The sequence below is a fragment of the Aulonocara stuartgranti genome (genome assembly GCF_965226115.1).
Source record: "Aulonocara stuartgranti genome assembly, chromosome: 18".
Taxonomy (NCBI): Eukaryota; Metazoa; Chordata; class Actinopteri; order Cichliformes; family Cichlidae; genus Aulonocara; species Aulonocara stuartgranti.
Window position 1 is genome coordinate 11,963,717 of NC_138954.1, and position 17,839 is coordinate 11,981,555.

The 17,839-nt window shown below is 38.3% G+C and overlaps 2 protein-coding genes across 6 annotated transcripts in view; one reads left to right on the plus strand and one right to left on the minus strand.

The window, feature by feature from the left end:
• The window catches only part of LOC309693534 (guanine nucleotide exchange factor VAV3-like), a 50,424-nt gene extending 44,516 nt beyond the window's left edge, over positions 1-5,908 (minus strand). For all 5 annotated transcript variants that reach the window (XM_082512849.1, XM_082512846.1, XM_082512848.1 and 2 more), the window contains exons 1-2: positions 5,407-5,908; positions 2,102-2,218 (exon numbers count right to left, since the gene is read on the minus strand). In XM_082512849.1, coding sequence (XP_082368975.1) covers positions 2,102-2,218; positions 5,407-5,610 — 321 coding nt within the window. In that variant the 5' untranslated portion in view covers positions 5,611-5,908. The remainder of the gene's footprint in view (positions 1-2,101; positions 2,219-5,406) is intronic.
• A 1,710-nt stretch (positions 5,909-7,618) lies between these two features.
• Positions 7,619-16,766, plus strand: dcaf8 (DDB1 and CUL4 associated factor 8). The gene is made up of 13 exons (XM_082513277.1): positions 7,619-7,893; positions 8,394-8,467; positions 8,567-8,662; positions 8,826-9,481; positions 10,011-10,151; positions 10,245-10,339; positions 10,594-10,704; positions 10,849-10,979; positions 11,420-11,527; positions 11,652-11,782; positions 12,316-12,435; positions 13,215-13,331; positions 14,311-16,766. The coding sequence occupies exons 2-13, from the start codon at positions 8,431-8,433 to the stop codon at positions 14,416-14,418; spliced, it is 1,851 nt and encodes a 616-aa protein (XP_082369403.1). The 5' UTR covers positions 7,619-7,893; positions 8,394-8,430; the 3' UTR covers positions 14,419-16,766.
• The last annotated feature ends 1,073 nt before the right edge of the window (positions 16,767-17,839 follow it).

A 17,839-nucleotide genomic window follows, 5' to 3' on the forward strand; every position in this document is an offset into this window, starting at 1 on the left:
CTCTCAGGAAGAAAGTGTGAAGTTATTTCCCAAAAAGAAAAACTGCATGAACTTCGCACAAAAATAATGTTGTTTTGTGAAAATATTAATAGTAGTTTATACTGAAGGAAGAAATAAACACAATTCTTGCCCCTCTGCTTTATCTCTCTAGCCTTCAGCCTTCTACGTGCAGTCAGTTTGACTCCCTGCAGTGAAGCCTGTAGTAACTCAGCTGAGAAATGTAGGTTACAGAGCTCTCATTAGATATTCAGTGGACTAATACTCAGTCCACAGGCAGAGCTGGCACAACTCGACCCCAAGTGGATTACACTGGTTGAGATTTGAGATGTTCCTTTTTTGGATTTTTCTGTAAAAAAAAGAAGAGATTGAGCATTTCTTCTTTAGACATACAGCCCTTCATGGAGCCAATCCAACCCAACTGCTTAACCTACAGTCACCCGTATTTCTAACTGCCAATAAAAAAAAGCAATGATCTGGTGCAATCTTTATCCTCCAGAGGCTTGTTTGTTTGATGGACAACCCTTGAACATGGCTGAGATTATGCAGCCCGGCTTGGATGTAGTGTACATATTTGCAAGCCCTACCTCCCCTGTGGGATTATCAGCAGCCAGATTAACTAGAAGCTTCTTTAGAGCACAAAACACTGAACTGAAAGAAAAGAGAGCCTGAATGAGAAATTACACACACAGCTTGGTATGCACTCTCATAGTTCACGTATAACCACTTCCATTCTACAGAGGGAGGTGAATTCACTATTGCAATCATATATAGTATGCCTAAGTTATGATGTATATAAGATATATGGTATTACTTTACCAAACTAAACTCATGAGATACCGTATACATTATTTAGACACGATAAGCATTCAGGCAAAACAACTAAATGTAAAAGAAATGTAAAAAGAGACAAACAAGCCTATTTAAGCTTCAATAGACTGGCGAACTGGCCCAGGTCTGCCCTGCCTCTTGCCCCATGTCATGTCAAATAGGCTCCGGCCTTTCTGGAACAGTGAAATGGATAATGAGTTAAGAAAACGCATGGATGGATAGCACAATCTTATGTACTTCAGAGGTAAAAAAAAAAACTCAGATAAAATACATTCAGCATAGATTAATACATATGCTCCAATAGTTTTATTTAAAAAAAAAAACAACTATAATTTTCTTCAAGCCTCTCAGTGCTTAGACAACTCATAATGCCCCCAGGTAAAATGGTGTACTTAAATAGGGAAATGTGGGAATAAGGCTCCTCAGAGTAAGTGTGCTTTCCGTGGCGAAGTGCTTTAAGCGACAGTCCGCTGAGTGGCTGCACAGAGCGCACTACAAACCCACTGACCTGGTAACGCTGTGTACACACACTGAAAACAGGTCCCACAATAACACAGCAATAAAAAGAAGTCAGCCAATCCCTTCAAAAAGCTAGGGTAGGCAAACAGCGAACGCTTTCAGACTCACACACAGAGAAGAAGCACACGTACACTATGCTTCCATCATACCTCAGACTTGTATTTTAAAGAGTTGGCAGGATTTATAGATCAATTAGGACAGAAAAACAGAGCAGGTGTGGCATCACTTACACCAAAAGTCAGCTACGAAGACAATAATGCAGTGAAACATCACAAGCGTATTGCTTGTTTTGAAAACGTTATCATCTGTTCAAGCTGTTTTGTAAAACACTGGAAAAATTATTTTGTCAATTAATTGTTCTTTGACTCTTTCTTTAAAAAAAGAGATCCGTTACAGAAAATTCTCTTTTTAGACTTTTTACATAATGATTTTCTTTTTTTAGATGGATAATGTCTAAGTTTGGACAAAATCTATCATAACACTTACTCTGAACTATTACTTATGTCTAATATCTGAGCAATGGAGAAAAACTGTAAACTGGTTAACTGAGACAGACAATCTGCACAGTTATTATTACCAGTTCAAATGTAATAGTGCTGTGACATGTAATGTATTCACTCAAACTAATTTACAGACTTTTATAAATGATTCTAATAACTGTATGAAAGGCGAGAAGAATGTCATGATACATGAAATTACTGGGCTGTTTCATAGTGCAATGTTAGAAAATCATAATGACAGAAATGGGTGCTACCTTTCCAAAGTCTCGGACATCGAAGAGATCAAAGGCTTCAAATAAGTCACTCTTCTTCATCCCAAACACATCACAGCAAGAGGCCAGAAATGTCCGGATGTTTTTCAAGCACAGGAACTGCAAAGGGCAGAAACAGACTGTTATATAACATAAAAAGTTGTATGTAGATAGATTTCATTTTACATTGTTTACATTTTTTGTAACTAGTTTTTGTTTAAATACATATGTGAAAACATAAAAAGTTGTTTTTAAGGTTATCTCAACCCGAACTCAGTACAAATTACAGGTTTCAAGAGGGTTTTATCTCCACAAGATTTTTAACACTCATCATAGCGAAAAACTAACACCAAAGTACAGTAATCTGACTTTTTTTTAAATAAACAATTTTACTTGGAATTATTTTGAAGAAACGGATCTTATGTTCCGAAACTGCTGACAGCACTGTTTGCGTTTTTTCCTAGAATAACAGTCGTGCTGTTTCTGAAAATACCTGTCGCTGTTGAATTAGTTACGTGGGATCTCATTTAATCTAGAGCTAGCAGACAAAAATTAAGTCAAATAAAAACTAAACTACCAACATGAGTAGATACCACAGTAACATTAAAAGTGTACTTTCCGTTGTTTGGAAAATAAAAACAAAGTCTTTAACCTCCTTTGTAATGTAAATGAAGTTTAATTTACAGCATAATTTAAAGCACCAAGAATTTAAAGTCCCTTTTCTAAACATAAAAGTAAACTACAGCCCCTACAAACTGAAAATGAAAAATGAAAGTTTTATACTGTGAAATGAAACCGCCAACTATGTTCTCTGTTGGTGTCACTTCCTATTAGGATCTTTGTGTTAGTGGGAAGACAGCAGCCAACAGGAACATTGGACATAAAGTTATGGTTTAGAATTCAAGATACTCGTCTTTGTCTAGTTTGAGCCACTTCAGTTAAAAAGAAAACGTATACAGCACTGTTAGATCGCCTCAGTTCATTTTTCCTGTCAAACACATTGCTGAGAAATGGCTGATTTAGAAACTGAATATTTAATAACTTAAGCAGTAAGTAAGGGAATTCTTGAGAACAGATAGGCTTCTTTTTATCACATCAGCTCATCATGGAGACGCCTGTAATCACTCCGCCGCCCCCAGGGGCCCTGTTTGTCTACGGAGGAAGTGCAAGAACATGATGGCTTTGCACCACCAACAGCCTCATGCTTTTGAACACAGTCACAGCCCTGGTGCACATTCTTTTATTCACATTTAGAGTAACACCCAGAATCTCTGGCTCCACGATAATAAAAATACTTTTTTAAACACCTTTTAAGTTTATTATTTTTCATTTTTCATTTTCAGTTAATAGTGGCCTGTTTGTGATTTGTTTAGCTAAGTTTACTTCCTGTTATATTTAAACTAGACTACTTTAAAAAGCTTTTACTTTGTATAACTTTGGAAGCAAATAAGAGAGGCAGTGGGTATTTGCGTATCCAATGCGTATTTGTTCATATTTGTTCATGACTGACATAGTCAAAATGGTTATGTGAATTGTTATTTGAATTTGTACCAAAACTCAGCATACAACACGGGTCTTGGGTGTAACCTTTCATCAGTGTACACTTTAGTCGTGTTCACCAGTGCCCTTGTTTCTTTTTTCGAAGATAGCCCATCAGTAGATGAGAATGAAAGAGCCATTTAAAATATGGAGCCCACTGACACACATGCCTTTTGCAACCATTGCCAAGTGGCCTACAGCTACAGGCTATGTCCATCCATTGTTTGGCCTGTTATGCCCTGGGTTTGCTTTAACTCTCTTTTAAAAAATATTAAAGAAAAGCACATAGGCACTGGTGAAGCAGATAGTGCAAAGCATAGCACATGTGCATAGTACAGTTTGTGAGACAGAGCCCAATCACTCATGCAGATCTATCACTACAAAAAAAATATCATCATGATGATCATATCATGGTGACAGCTCATTTCAACCAAACTGTATATAATTTGCTTTTAGTGCCTAACTATTTGATGTCAGCTAACAAATCATAAAATGTATTTATGTTCTTGTGTGTGTGTGTGTGTGTGTGTGTGCATCAAGTCACTGTCCTTTTATGGTGTATTATTAACGGTTTCTTTGACTTTAATCGTTCATTACTCTTTCAACTAGATGCAGAAAGATCTAATCACCTGCCTGAGTCTGCTGCTGAACAGGAAGTGCTGCTGTTACAGTAACGTAGGAGCACAGAAAACGTATAAATATATTGGTAACCACGGCAGGCTTTATTTATGTTTGTAGGCACACCTGCAAATACATATATTACACCAAGGAAGATGCTTTTAATTTAAAACATTAAATTGTTATGTTTTGTTTTATTTTATTTAACTGGCCAAGACAGTAATGCAAGAGATTTAAATAAAAATTTGCTTAAAATTGGCTTATTACACATGTCATATGCCATCAAACCAAACGGCAAGCCACTGCACAAAATGTAGTTTCCCAACTAATGGGTGGATCAAAGGCAGGATTTTATCAGATGTCTCCAGAGCCTTCAGCTCCTGAAGGGTTACTGCATGAGCAAGGAGAAGTCTATTTGGACGATTTCTTAGTGTTTCCCAAACCAGACAAGTTTCACACAAGCTAAAGAACTTTCTCTCCTATCCAGAAAAAAACAAAGATCAAGACACCAGAACAGCACACGGAAAGTGAAACATCATCTTCACAATAAAAGAAAAGGGTGAAGATATCTGTCAGAGGCCACTCCACGGCTTTAGTGAAACTTATCTGTTGGACCCAAAGCCAAATAAGACAGGACACAAATAAAACGGTGTGTAACAGATGGAAATAATCTAAAGCTCGCCTTAAGCTGCAAATCCTTAGAATTTGCGGTTTTATTTTGAAAATATGGAATAACTTAAAGGGAAAATCTCACCTAAGTCTAACCTTTAATAAAACTGGAACAGGCTTCTGTACCCTAATTACTGTAGCTCCTTGCAGGCAGAACAACAAAATATAAAACGCTCTAATATAGCTTCCACCATTTCTCTTCCATGTATTTAGGAACCTTATTTAAAATTGCTACAGCTTGATCTTCTTAATAAGGAGCTGCAAATATGTCTTTGTCCACTTTCACAAATTTTTGATTAGGCGTCCTCTTTCACCAGCGGAACTACTTTGGTTCTTTACCAGTGGTTATTGGGCTAATAAACTGACTTTTCCTGGACACCACTATAGGTTTAGCTTATGGCATGTTAGTGAACGCATGAATTTGATTTCACAATATTTTTTACAAGTAATTCGTAAAGTAGCGCATAAAATGATGGATGTACCTGTGACATTTGTGGCCTGAGATTGATCTCCTTTAGGTTGATAGTGTGGGGTCTTAGGTTGTTGAGTAGCTGGCACAGCAGCACCCCGTCCCGCAGGGTTTGCGCCAGGTCGAACACCTGCGCCGTGTCCGCAGTTACCCGGTGGTTCGCAGGCAGCACGTTGCAGCTGATCAGCCACATCGCACATTGCCTCCAATACTCCATGTTGGCGAAGAGCGGAATAAACCGCAGGCCAATGTTAAATTTAAAAACTTTGTCCGCTTATGAAGTCTGTGCACGGCATGGGGAAGAAGCTGTGTCCTGAGCCATCCTCATGTCTCTTCAAACTCCAGCATCGCCTCTGGAGGACAGACGAGCCGCTACAACTTATGAAAGCTGCACAGATGGGGGTGGCTGTTCTGAAACCCCCTGTGTTTGAGTGAACTTCCTCTTCCTTATTTTGTAATCTTTCCGTTCCTAAGCGTCTTATTTTGCTTGTTTGTTTGTTTGTTTTCTTAGTTATGTCCCCTTATTTATGAAAAGAGTCATGTGCAGAATTTTACGAAAAAAAGCTGTGGAAAATCAGGTCTTTGTAAGGCGTCTGTGCTTTTAACACATGAGAAATTGTTTAATCATACGTCTGTGCAGAAATGTTCTCCTGTTCGCCACATCTTTGTGAAAGAACATTGATTCACCTTTTTTTAAAACTTTAATTTCTCTACTAAAGTTGCAGGCAACGGATAAAAATATTCTTATTTACTCATAGATTTGCTGGTTTCTTTGTATTTGAGGAACTGTCAGTGATCATTCGCATGTTTCAATTAGAGCAAGGGGCAAATCACTTGAAACAGATTTAGTTCTTCTGCCACCATAAACACCACTTGAAAAGTCAGACGACCGCAGTCAGTGCCCTATACTGGCCAGACGGCTATGCACTGATATAGGGAACAATATAAAAAGACGTGGCTTCCATTGTGCATCAAAAGTATTGGTAGGAAATTTGTCAGAACTCAATAAGCATGCGTGCAGTTATCAAGGATCGCGATTTTTATGCCGTGATAACGCCAGAGCATTTTACAACAACCTGTAGGGGGCGCCAGAAACGTACAAGCTTTCTTCAAAATCATTGTGGATTACAGCCTACTCGACATAATTGTCATTTTATGACAGTTGTGTTATTTGTAAGCCCGGGCTTTGTGGACACATATCCCTTGGCCTTATAGGTGAAAACCAAAAAGGTCCCAAAATTAAAAAGTCCCAATCAGCCACATGCACTGAAGTTCCCCTACCCAGAAGACTTGGAAATTTAAGGCTACCATGATGGATTGAGTCTAATTTACATTATGTGGAAAATTTAATATGGATAAACTGAGCAACATACACTCAACAGTCGCCTCACAACAGGCATCTCGGTGAACTGTATAAATGAATGAATACGCTTGTGCTAGTAGTATCATCGTTAGACTGAACTTGGATCATTGCAGTCTTTGTTCTGTGCTCTAAAGAATCACATGTAAGTAAGTGTGTGAATGAGTGTTTGGGGGGGGTGTTCAGTGGTTTGTTAGGCTATTAATATGACCTTGTAGCCTCCGGTGTTATTCTTGCTGTTTGCAATTGGTCTTGACCTTAATAACCTTTACATTTTGTTCAATAGAAAAACATTTAAATGAAATAATTAAACATTTGCAATTTCTTTTCAGTGTTTTGCAAATTCTGCGTTTTGCTGATGTTCAATAAATTAAATGTTCACTTGAATTAAATATAAACTAATTTTAAGTATTATTAATGTGTTCTTATTTTTATTATCATCATCAATGTTATTATTATTATTATTATTATTATTATTATTATTATTATTATTATTATTATTATTATTATTATTATTATTACTGTTGCGGAGGAAAAGAAGCGTTGATATGAAATATAACTTGTTCTCATCCACTAGCTTGTATTGTATTGCTGGCTTTTTTAAAGATAATCTCACTTTGTGTGCTGTAGAAGAGATTCTGCCTGTTTCTTGTACTGTAATTAGTCAATATGACCCATCCCAGTGGTCTCAGCAACTACAGGACAAAGGTTTTTGCGCATATCGTCTTGTTCATACTATTATTATTATTATTATTATTATTATTATTATTATTATTATTATTATTATTGTCGTTGTTGATGCCGATGGTTAATCTCTGCGTACCAAACTTCCGGTAGAAAAAAAAACATGCGAGCACGAAACCGGAAATGTAACTAGAAAAAAAAAGAAAAAAAGAAAAAGCTGAACCGTCAAAACATAAACAGAGCAGGCAATCTTATGTGAACGCAGCTAGCTCGCAATATAGTCTGACTTTTCAAAAAAGCTTTATGCACGCATTCCTCATGTCGTGTGTTTTTCGTCATAGAGTTCCTAGTCAAGGCACTTAGCTCATTTGCTGAGTAGCGAGGTGGAGCAAATAAATCTGCAATAAAGATTAAGACTAAACTAAGAAGTACGCCTCGTCGGGCCTTCGACTACAGGTAACGCTAGCTGTGCTAGTTAGCGAGTATAAGCAATGCTAGCCGCTTGTTTGCATTTTGACCAGTAGCTGGTTAGTTGTGCAGCACAACTTAGAAAACTGTGTTTTAGTTTCGACATTTGTTAGCCTCGAGTTTGCTAGGTAGCATTAGCTTATGGTAATAACTGTCAGGCAGTCAAGCAGTTCTTTTATACAGGACAATACATAGTTAAATATCACAAAGCAAAACAGGCCCGTGATTCGGCTAACAAACGACTTCGTTTGTTTATATCTTTACATGCAGCGGTGTATAGCTTGTAAAATTAGCCAGACTGTTAGTTTGGAAGCTACGGGGCTAACAGGTAACTTGTACCCTATTGCAAATAGTGTCAAGTCGCTATTTGGCAAGAGCTTATCAAATGAAAGCCGTGGCGTCGCCTCGTTTATAGCACACAAACTGTCCAGTCTGATTTTGAGTAGTTGTCAATGCACCATTAATTTTGTTTTTGTGTCCAACACGAGGTTGTACCTCGGGTCGACGCAGGACTTCACAGATACAATGGCTGAGGCTGACGGCAAATCCACGGTGCTTAACGGTAAAACAAGTCAGTTTATATACTAATGACAGCAGTGCATGGTGTCATACTCCGCAGCAGTCATCAGAGTTCATCAGAGAAAATGTTTGGCTTCAATAGGTGGCTCTGAAGAAAAGGAGCCTGGAGAAGACCGACACAAAGAGGGGGATGCCTCTGGAAGCAAAGAGGGGCAAACACAGTCTTCCTCTCTAAATGGTAACTCTTATAGTTTTAGTATGGTGGAAAAATTTCATAATGAGTTTTTCCTACTATATATGACTAACCATCTACATATTTGTCTTTTTCTTTATGTATTTTATGAATCTCCCTATGTGACAGTGTTGCTTTAACCTTATATTGGGCGTTTCTATTTCCATAGCTCCCAAAGAAACAGCCGAAGCATCTGGAGACAAATCTATGCCAGATGTAGAAGGAGAGACGGGCACAACCAGGGAGGGAGAAGAGGATGAAGATACAGACAGCATGGACGGCAGCGGCCTCTACTCTTTAACTGAGGATGGTGAAAGGGAGAGCGAGGGAGGAAGGCGAGAGAAGGCCAAAGAAAAAGATGGTGGGAAAAGGGCAGCTAGAAAGAGAAACAGACCTGGCGGCGGCACTAACCACTCCTCAAGTTCAGATGATGATGACGACGACGATGATGATGATGAAGAAGAACAGAAAGATGATGATGACGACGACGATGATGATGAAGCTATGGAGGCATGGCTCGGGGCAGAGCTCCGTGACATGCGTGGTCCTGTGTGGCGGGCGGTACCCTCGCTGCGCTCCAGAGAGATCGGCAGGGACTCACACCAGTTTGTGAGGCGCGTGTGTGGGGCTCGTGGCCTCGTGCAAAGGCTGGAGCTCCAAGGCCGATTAGAGAGGCATACAGGTTGTGTCAACACATTGCATTTCAATCCATCAGGCACACGCCTGGCATCAGGCAGCGATGACCTGCGTGTGGTGATCTGGGACTGGGCCATCCGGCGTGCTGAACTGGAGTTTGACAGTGGACACAAGAGCAATGTCTTTCAGGTAAAACACAAAAATAGGACTACGGTAGAGGTTCATTATTAGTTAGTCCTTTAGTTATTTTTCCAAATAAATGTTAGTAATAGTAATGTGTTAGTGTTCGATACAGCAGAAGGAAAAATCTGTGGGGGGTTTTTAATGTTCTAAAAACTTCAGTTTCCTTCAAGAGTTAATAAGATGATGTTTAAATTATTGAGTAGTTTTTTAATATTCTCTTCTTCTCTTATTTGATTGTTTGTTGTTGAGACAAAATAAGTAGCTTTCTGGGACTTTTTCTTATAAGAAGCTATAATCATTATACCACAGAAACAGTGATAAAAAAGTAGAATGTGGAAACAAGACTAAGTTAGAGACAAGCAGTAAATTGCTATTTGATGATTTATTTATTGTTTTTATTATTTTATAATAATCCATTATTAAAAAAAACCAAACTTACAAGACAGATTGAAGTGACTAATTCATGAGCATAATTTAATCAAGTTAAATTGTGGTTATAAAATGCATGATTGGGCTACCCTTGGCTTTAATTTAGGCAAAGTTCCTGCCTCACAGTGGGGACTCCACCTTGGCCATGTGTGCTCGTGATGGTCAGATCAGAGTGGCTGAGCTTTCTGCCACACAGCGCTGCAAGAACACGAAACGGGTTGCACAGCATAAAGGCGCTGCACACAAGGTCTGTGAGAGGAAATCTTTGTCCAGTGGTGTTTAAGACTCTTAGAGACAGCTGAATTGGTATCATATCAATTTTTTGTTTTGTATTTTTTAGCTGGCCCTTGAGCCAGATTCACCTTGCTCCTTTCTGTCAGCTGGAGAGGATGCTGTTGTATTTGGTATTGACTTGCGTCTAGACCGCCCTGCCAAGTAAGAGTCAAGATTTTTTATTATCATTATGTATTCACATAACTGAATTCTGTGCAATGGCTCTCAGCTAAGTACTATTAAGTTTCACATTCAGCTAGTTTTGTCACAGTGAGTGTAGAGTGAGACTTGCTGTGGATTGACAAAACTGTCTTGCGCACCATGTGAGCAAAACACATAAACAGATTAAAATTTTTTTTAGGTTGATCAGTGGTAATACTGGTGTTCTTTTGTGTCTCCTTGTATCTTTGTGGTAGTAAACTGGTGGTTGTAAAGGAGGGTGATAAAAAAGTGGGGCTGTACACCATCTTTGTGAACCCAGCAAAGACACACCACTTTGCTGTTGGCGGGAGAGATCAGTATGTGAGGTATGAACCAGGGAATAGTAAAAATGCTTTTTTCCCCACTCTAAAGAATCCATTATCATTGTGGTATGATACAATTTTGTCACTTAAATGTTATTCTTTGACTCTTTTTCTCTTCTGACAGTATTTTGTTTTCACTTTCTTTAGGATCTATGACCAGAGGAAGATTAATGAAAATGATAACAATGGTGTACTGAAAAAGTTTTGTCCCTCACATCTGGTATCCAGTGAGTCTAAAACCAACATAACCTGCCTTGTGTACAGTCACGATGGCACAGGTAAAATAAGTTTTCTCATTCTTTTCTTATTCTATTATGAACATTTTTAGAAATATTTCTTAAAAATAAGGACACAGACCCTTGATAATTCCTCGATCTAGTCTTTTTTTTTCTTTCCTTTTTTTTTTTTAGTTCAAACCTCTTCCCTTCTTGTGTGATGTGATGCAACCACTGTGCAATCTCAGTGACATTGAAATAGAACTAGGAGTTAGCTCACTGACTAAAATTCTAGGATTTTTCTTCTTCTGAAATGTGTATCTTTTGTAGAAAACCAATAAGGTCAGATAAAGTGCCAATGACACCAATTTATCAACTTTTGGCTTGGCATATATAAATGATGTGTGCATAGTCAAAAGTTATGAAAGTCATGACTAACTTCTGCCTTTATTGCATTAAAGGAAATTAAGCAAATGGCTGTTTGACATTTTCTGTATGTCCAGAGCTCCTGGCTAGTTACAATGATGAAGACATCTACTTGTTTGACTCCGACCACAGTGATGGGGCAGACTATCTCAGGAGATATAAGGGTCACCGCAATAATGCCACAGGTACTACTTTTTAAAATTATTTTAAATAAGCTGTATAAGGTATAGACAACTCTACAAAATAAAGCTGTCAGCAGGTCATTTTTGAGTTTCTGGCATTGATATAATACCGTCCTCTTGCTCACAGTGAAGGGGGTGAATTTCTATGGGCCATGCAGTGAGTTTGTGGTCAGTGGCAGCGACTGTGGGCACATCTATCTATGGGACAAATACTCTGCTCGTATTGTCCAGTTTATGGAGGGAGACCGAGGAGGAGTGGTGAGTGGGAAAGTACCACAGATTTTTTTTGAATGAGACAACTTTGTAAGACCCTTTAGATCAGCGGTCCCCAACCCCCGGGCCTCGGACCGGTACCGGTCCGTGAGTCGTTTGGTACCGGGCCGCGATAGTTGAGGCTCAGGTCTGAAATGTATGGTTTTCAGGGTTTTTATCAATTTTCAGCGTTATTTTGTTATTGTTTTTATCGTTAACTCGGTGTTCCTGAGTCTTTTCGCGTGTGTTATGAATAAATCTTTTTTTTTGGTACCGATACTAGTTTTATTTTGTTGTATTTATCCGCGACACCTTAAAGGCCGGTCCGTGAAAATATTGTCGGGCATAAACCGGTCCGTGGTGCAAAAAAGGTTGGGGACCGCTGCTTTAGATGTTGAAGGTTTCACTCCAATAACTTGTTTTTAGTAGCAATTTGCAGCATCAGACTTATGTATTTATACTTTTAAGTTTTCATTTTTATATATAAATTAGAACATCAATGTGTTATCTGCTGTACGTTTGACCTTTGAAAACCACAGGTGAACTGTTTGGAGCCACATCCACATCTGCCAGGTATGGCTACCAGTGGGCTGGATCATGACATCAAACTGTGGGCCCCCACAGCTGAAACCCCCACAGGACTCAAGGGTCTCAAAGAGGTATTGTATCCTGTTTTATTGTGTGAATTCAGACAAATGAATGCTTTACAATGATGTAATTGTGATATTGCAGATACTCACACAGATTTTTAATGAATCCAGTTTAAGATTTTATCTAAACTACTGAAAGTGAAAACGGAAGTAAATGTGCCCCAACACATTTGCCTGTTTGACTGTAAAACCTAATGTGTACAGACCTAATTTCATCTGTACAGTTGCTATTTATGTGAGAAGCCGACCGCTTGTGTGTTGTGTAACTCCACTTTGTCCACTCTGTGGGTAAAAAGTCCCCATTGTTTAGCATTAGAGGACCAACGTTGAAACATGGAAGCCTCACACCCAGAATGAAACAGATATGTTATAACTGTTTTATTTATTTATTTATTAGTCACTGTGATAATTGAAAATTTTCATCATACAGTACCTTTAGACCTTCCTTCCGGGAAATCTGACTGCATTGTTAGGCCGCTGCGTTTTTTTGTTTGGTCTGGAAGAGGCATTACACCAATTCTTTAGAAAGAGATCAGCAAATGACATTTACTTGGTTCACAAATGGTAATGAAGGATTTAACCTACTGTAATGGGTAGATGAATGTTGGCTAAACAACCAGTAACAAAACAGCTACTCTTGGTCTTAAATTAATTTCAGTGGTAATATAATTGTATTAAATCTTACTTTATAACATATACTCTCTTTGCATCAAGGACATGGACATGTTAGCTAATATTACACCCTCTCTGTCCTCCATATTCACACTCATTTTGTTTTGTTTGAGAAGGTAATGAAGAAAAACAAACGGGAGCGTGACGAGGACAGTGTGCGCCACGGCGATCAGTACGACACCCAGCTGTTGTGGTTCCTGATGAGACACATGAGAAACAGGAGACCTGCAAGGGTGAGATCTCAACAAGTCCAAAATTACTTTCTTTTTTGGGGGGTAGGGGTTGGACAGGGATTGACAGGGAAGAGTTAATATTTTTGAAAAAAGTTATGAAAAGTGTCTTTAGGGAAGCAATTTTCTAATACATCTATGTAATGTCTCTGCAAAAATAATGTTGTTGGAAGAAAATCTGAAAAAGTAACAATCCAATATGTTGAAAATGTTTCAGTTTTCTGAAAAGAACAGATGGGATGTTTTAGGGCTGTTCGATATAACGATATATATCGTTTGACGATATAAAAACATCTATCGTTTCATTTTACGCTATCGTTTGTTTCGTGGTGTCGCAAAATAAACTGTTTACGGCAATATTTTTTCATCGTTTTGATGGTCACTGTAGTGGCTATAATAATTTCTTAAAGTTCTCTCTTTCTCTTATATGTAATATAACCACGCTACGGACGGACAAGCGCCTGTTTTTATGCGTTGTGGTTAGCAACAACGATGGTAACAGCATCGCGTGTCCGCTTGTTTATGTTCCACATAAACCTTTCACAATAAAGCTCAAGATCCTGTTGAGACTTTTCAAAATGAACTGAATCACGTGAAAGAGCAGATGATTTACGGATGAGAAGTAAAAAAGAGCCGCCAGGTGCTAAAAAATAAACCTTAGACTCAAACGTTAGAACAGGCAACCCGCAGCACGCCGTGTAATAAATACAACTTATGTCTAAAAATGTATAGTTTCATGCATCGGTTAAAACACTCGACTCCGGGTGAAGGACGCGCAGCTGGAAACACTTCACGCAAGTCGAGTTGCCTGAGATTCACAGAATTTACAGGAAATGTTAAATTTTTGTGATTTATATTGTTATCGGGACGATGGAATTCTTATATCGGGATATGAGATTTTGGTCATATCGCACAGCCCTAGGATGTTTGCATGTGACTCATTTAACTTGCTCATTGTCACTTTTCTCTGGCTCAAATCCAGGCCCGCCGTGAGGGTGCAGATGCAGACACAGATGATTCTTGGAGTTCTCCAGATTCCTCAGATGAAGAGGACGGAGGTCCAGATCACGTCCAGTGCATGTCATCATGAGCCACACACATACATAAACACACACACACACACATACATAAACACACACACATACATAAACACACTTTATTGCCCTTGAATTGATGCACATAGGCAAGCACTATTGACACACTGGCACATTCAAACACTGACGAGCCACAGACTTTTTTAACACACAAACACAGATAAACACACATTTACTTAAACATACTGTTGAAGCAGAGTGATAGTGACAGAGATGCTTAGCACCAGGTTTCTCAGCAGTTACGAGTGTGCATATGGCAACTACAGACACACTTCCAGAATCCCTTTCTAGTTTTGTTTTTTTGAGACTTTTTCAAAGAGGTGAGGTTAGTAACTGCTTTTACACCCCTATGAACCATTTGGAGGTCCTTGGCTGTCCATACATCAATTAAATGCTCTGTCTAGGCCCAGAATGATGTACTGTGTGTATATGGCAACATATACATCCAGCTTTAGGCAACCTGTAGTAAGCTATACATCACCAGCACACAATCCCCTTTCTCTTAGTAACACACCTCTTGCTTTTGACTTTTCTGTGTTGAGGAGGGGTTTATACACTCAAGCCATCCCCTAAATGTGACTTCCTTTAAGATTTGAACTTTGAGGGAGAGCCCAGCGGCCCCCGCTCCCAGTATCATACTGATTCTTAGGCTGTTAGCTCAAACAGCTGATTGCATCTATCACTTGTTTGCTCCCAGAGAAGTACTAACTCTCTACGTGCTGCATTATCCTACATGCTGCCCTCAGCCACTCCCTCCTCTCCTCCTTCCATCATCTGCCCCCATCACTACTGAGTGCACTTTGAATCAGGGATGCTTTAGTTTGAGAGACAGACAAAATGTGCACTGAGTGTGTGATAGGAAAATCCAGTTTAGGTTTTTTTGGGGTTTTTTTTATAATGTTTTTTTTTTTCTGAGACGGGGGTGTTTTGCACTTAAGTGTTTCATGACTTGAGAAGAGGTGGTTTCCTTTGTTTTGACCAGCCTTTCCTCACCTCTTTCTTCCTCTTCCTCCCTCAGTCTCTATTTAGTTCGCCTCTCAGTGATCACAGAAATTGAGAGGTAGAAGGTGTTCAGCATATGTGTAGGAATTAAGGACTGATTTGGGGCTCTGTTGGGGAATTTGTCATTTTAAAGAGCCAGAAACGACCTGGATTAATTGCAGTTGAAACACTGCCTAAGAGCCAATAGAGATGGGAGTGATAAAGGGCTGCAGATGTTTATGTGGTTCCTTAAAGAAATTTGGACATTAACTTTCATTTTCTTGCCATGAATCTTGAACAAGGGAGAAATGGCTAGCCTGGTTCAGTCCACATAGCAGCACATTTGAATCTCTCCACTTATCACATTTTATGTTTGTTTAAGCTGTATGACAATCTTAATTGTCACTGAGGATGGTGGAGAGTAACCAGAAAGGAAGTTTTCTAGGCTTTGAGATTTGGCTTAAAAAATTGACATACAGTGTTATAACTTAGTGCTTATTAGTTGGTTTGGTTATCTGGACAGACCCAGCCTAGCCACATCCCTGGGTTGCATCCCCTTTGTATAAAACAATGCTAAGTACCTGATGGTGTTAGCTTCACATTTAGTATATTTAATAAGCCTGACCAATGTATCATCTAGCTTATGGCAAGAACAACAACAAAAGAAAAGGTTTAAAATGAATTCCACCTGAGCCAGGTCAGGTGTTAGCAGCCAGCACATCACTCCTGTCTCTGTGCTGTGTTGACAGCAGCTCAAAGATGAGGATGGGGGGGAGGAGCAGAGTCAATATGCTTGCCAGTCATTTGTTGTGTGAGAGCGATAAAAGTCCAGCTTTTCTCATTTTCTATGAGAACTGTAGTTAGTTGAATTTATATGTATATATATAAATATATATTAAAACTGTAAAAAAAGAAAAAAGAAAAAAAAAGACTTTAGCAAATGCTGTTCGACTTCAGAAAAAAAATGTCAGAACATTTGATTGGTAATGATCCAGAGGTTTATATTCTATATGAGGACAAAATACTTTTAAATCCAGAGAAAAACATGTCTTGACATGACCATTTTCTGTTTTTTTTCCTCTTCTTATGACATCTGTTATAAACAGAACTGCTATCATTTCAAGTATTGACTTTTTCTTTTTTTCTTCCCAGAGAAACAAAAAGCAGTGTTTCCTTTCTAGATATCAATCCATGATTTGAGACAGTTCTATCCAGATGTTCCCACTGGCTATTTTGGGTATCTTGTATACATATTACAGCTTTTGATGAACAGTTTTTTCCCCACCACTGCCTAATATTGCGTTCTACCAGTTCAGTTGGAAATAAGTACGATTCGTGCAATAAACAAAAACAGTGCTCTTGATGTTGTCATTTTATGGTCTCATTCTTTTGCATTTGTTAAAACACTTGCTTGCCCTATTGTGTTTAAAATGTTGTCATTGGATTTGCAGAGACCTTTCTTGTGTGTCTTGTGGTAGCAAACTGGTGGTTGTAAAGGAGGGTGATTAAAAAAAACAGTGGGGCTGTACACCAGCTTTGTGAACCCAGCAAAGACACACAGAGACCTGTTTAGGTTTTGAATGTTTCAATCACTATTGCTCTTTTTTTAAACTGTCTCATTTAAATGTTCACTGCTAAGGTTTACTAATTTCTAATGATGTACTCATCCACTTCATTGATGCTCGGTCAAATATGAAAATAACACAGACAATCTAAAATATCATCACTTTGACTCTTATATTCAGGTAAATTGGTCCATGGCTCCATAGATTTTAGAAGGGCATAAAACATGATTGTAGTACAATCATGAATATCATGCTGTTTATTAACAGATTGATTTTTAAATTGCCATTAATGTTGCTAAAATATGAAAAATTGTAACTGATAATGAATCTTAAACAGTTTGCAAAAAATAAGATGCACAGAGGACAGAATTATAAGCCTGCCTTTGAAAAATTTATGTTAAACAGAGAATTTCTTTTAAACACAACTTTTCCAAACATACTAGATGTGTTTTTTTTGTTGTAGGAAGACAAAGTGAGGACCTAGACCATATTTGCTGACTCAAAGATCTTTCAGACTCATAAGATATCCTCTTTTCTTCATGATTTTTTTCTACATTGATGAGATTCCCAGCTACGGACCAGGGCTGCCTCCAGAACTTTTTCATAGGGGTGGCCACTAAAAATATTGGGGTAGCACAGCAATAACAGAATTTCCAGTTTTCTTATGCTGTTGTCAAATATACTTAAAACAGATAGCAAAAAAAGAGAAAGAAAATAATTCTGTCTACTTAATTTCCTGTTATTAAAGTTGATATCACTGAAAATACATACATATGAAAACCAAATATAATTTTTAATCCATAAAAACCTGTTTTCATAGATTGATTGTAGCGTGTCTTCCTCTCTTTTGTACTCAAGTTTATTAAAATTA

Coding starts and splice junctions, on each gene's coding strand:
- dcaf8 (XM_082513277.1), top strand. CDS start 8,431: ATGGCTGAGGCTGACGGCAAATCCACGGTGCTTAACG. Junction 8,468..8,566: donor CAAATCCACGGTGCTTAACG/GTAAAACAAGTC, acceptor TGGCTTCAATAG/GTGGCTCTGAAGAAAAGGAG. Junction 11,528..11,651: donor TCACCGCAATAATGCCACAG/GTACTACTTTTT, acceptor TCTTGCTCACAG/TGAAGGGGGTGAATTTCTAT.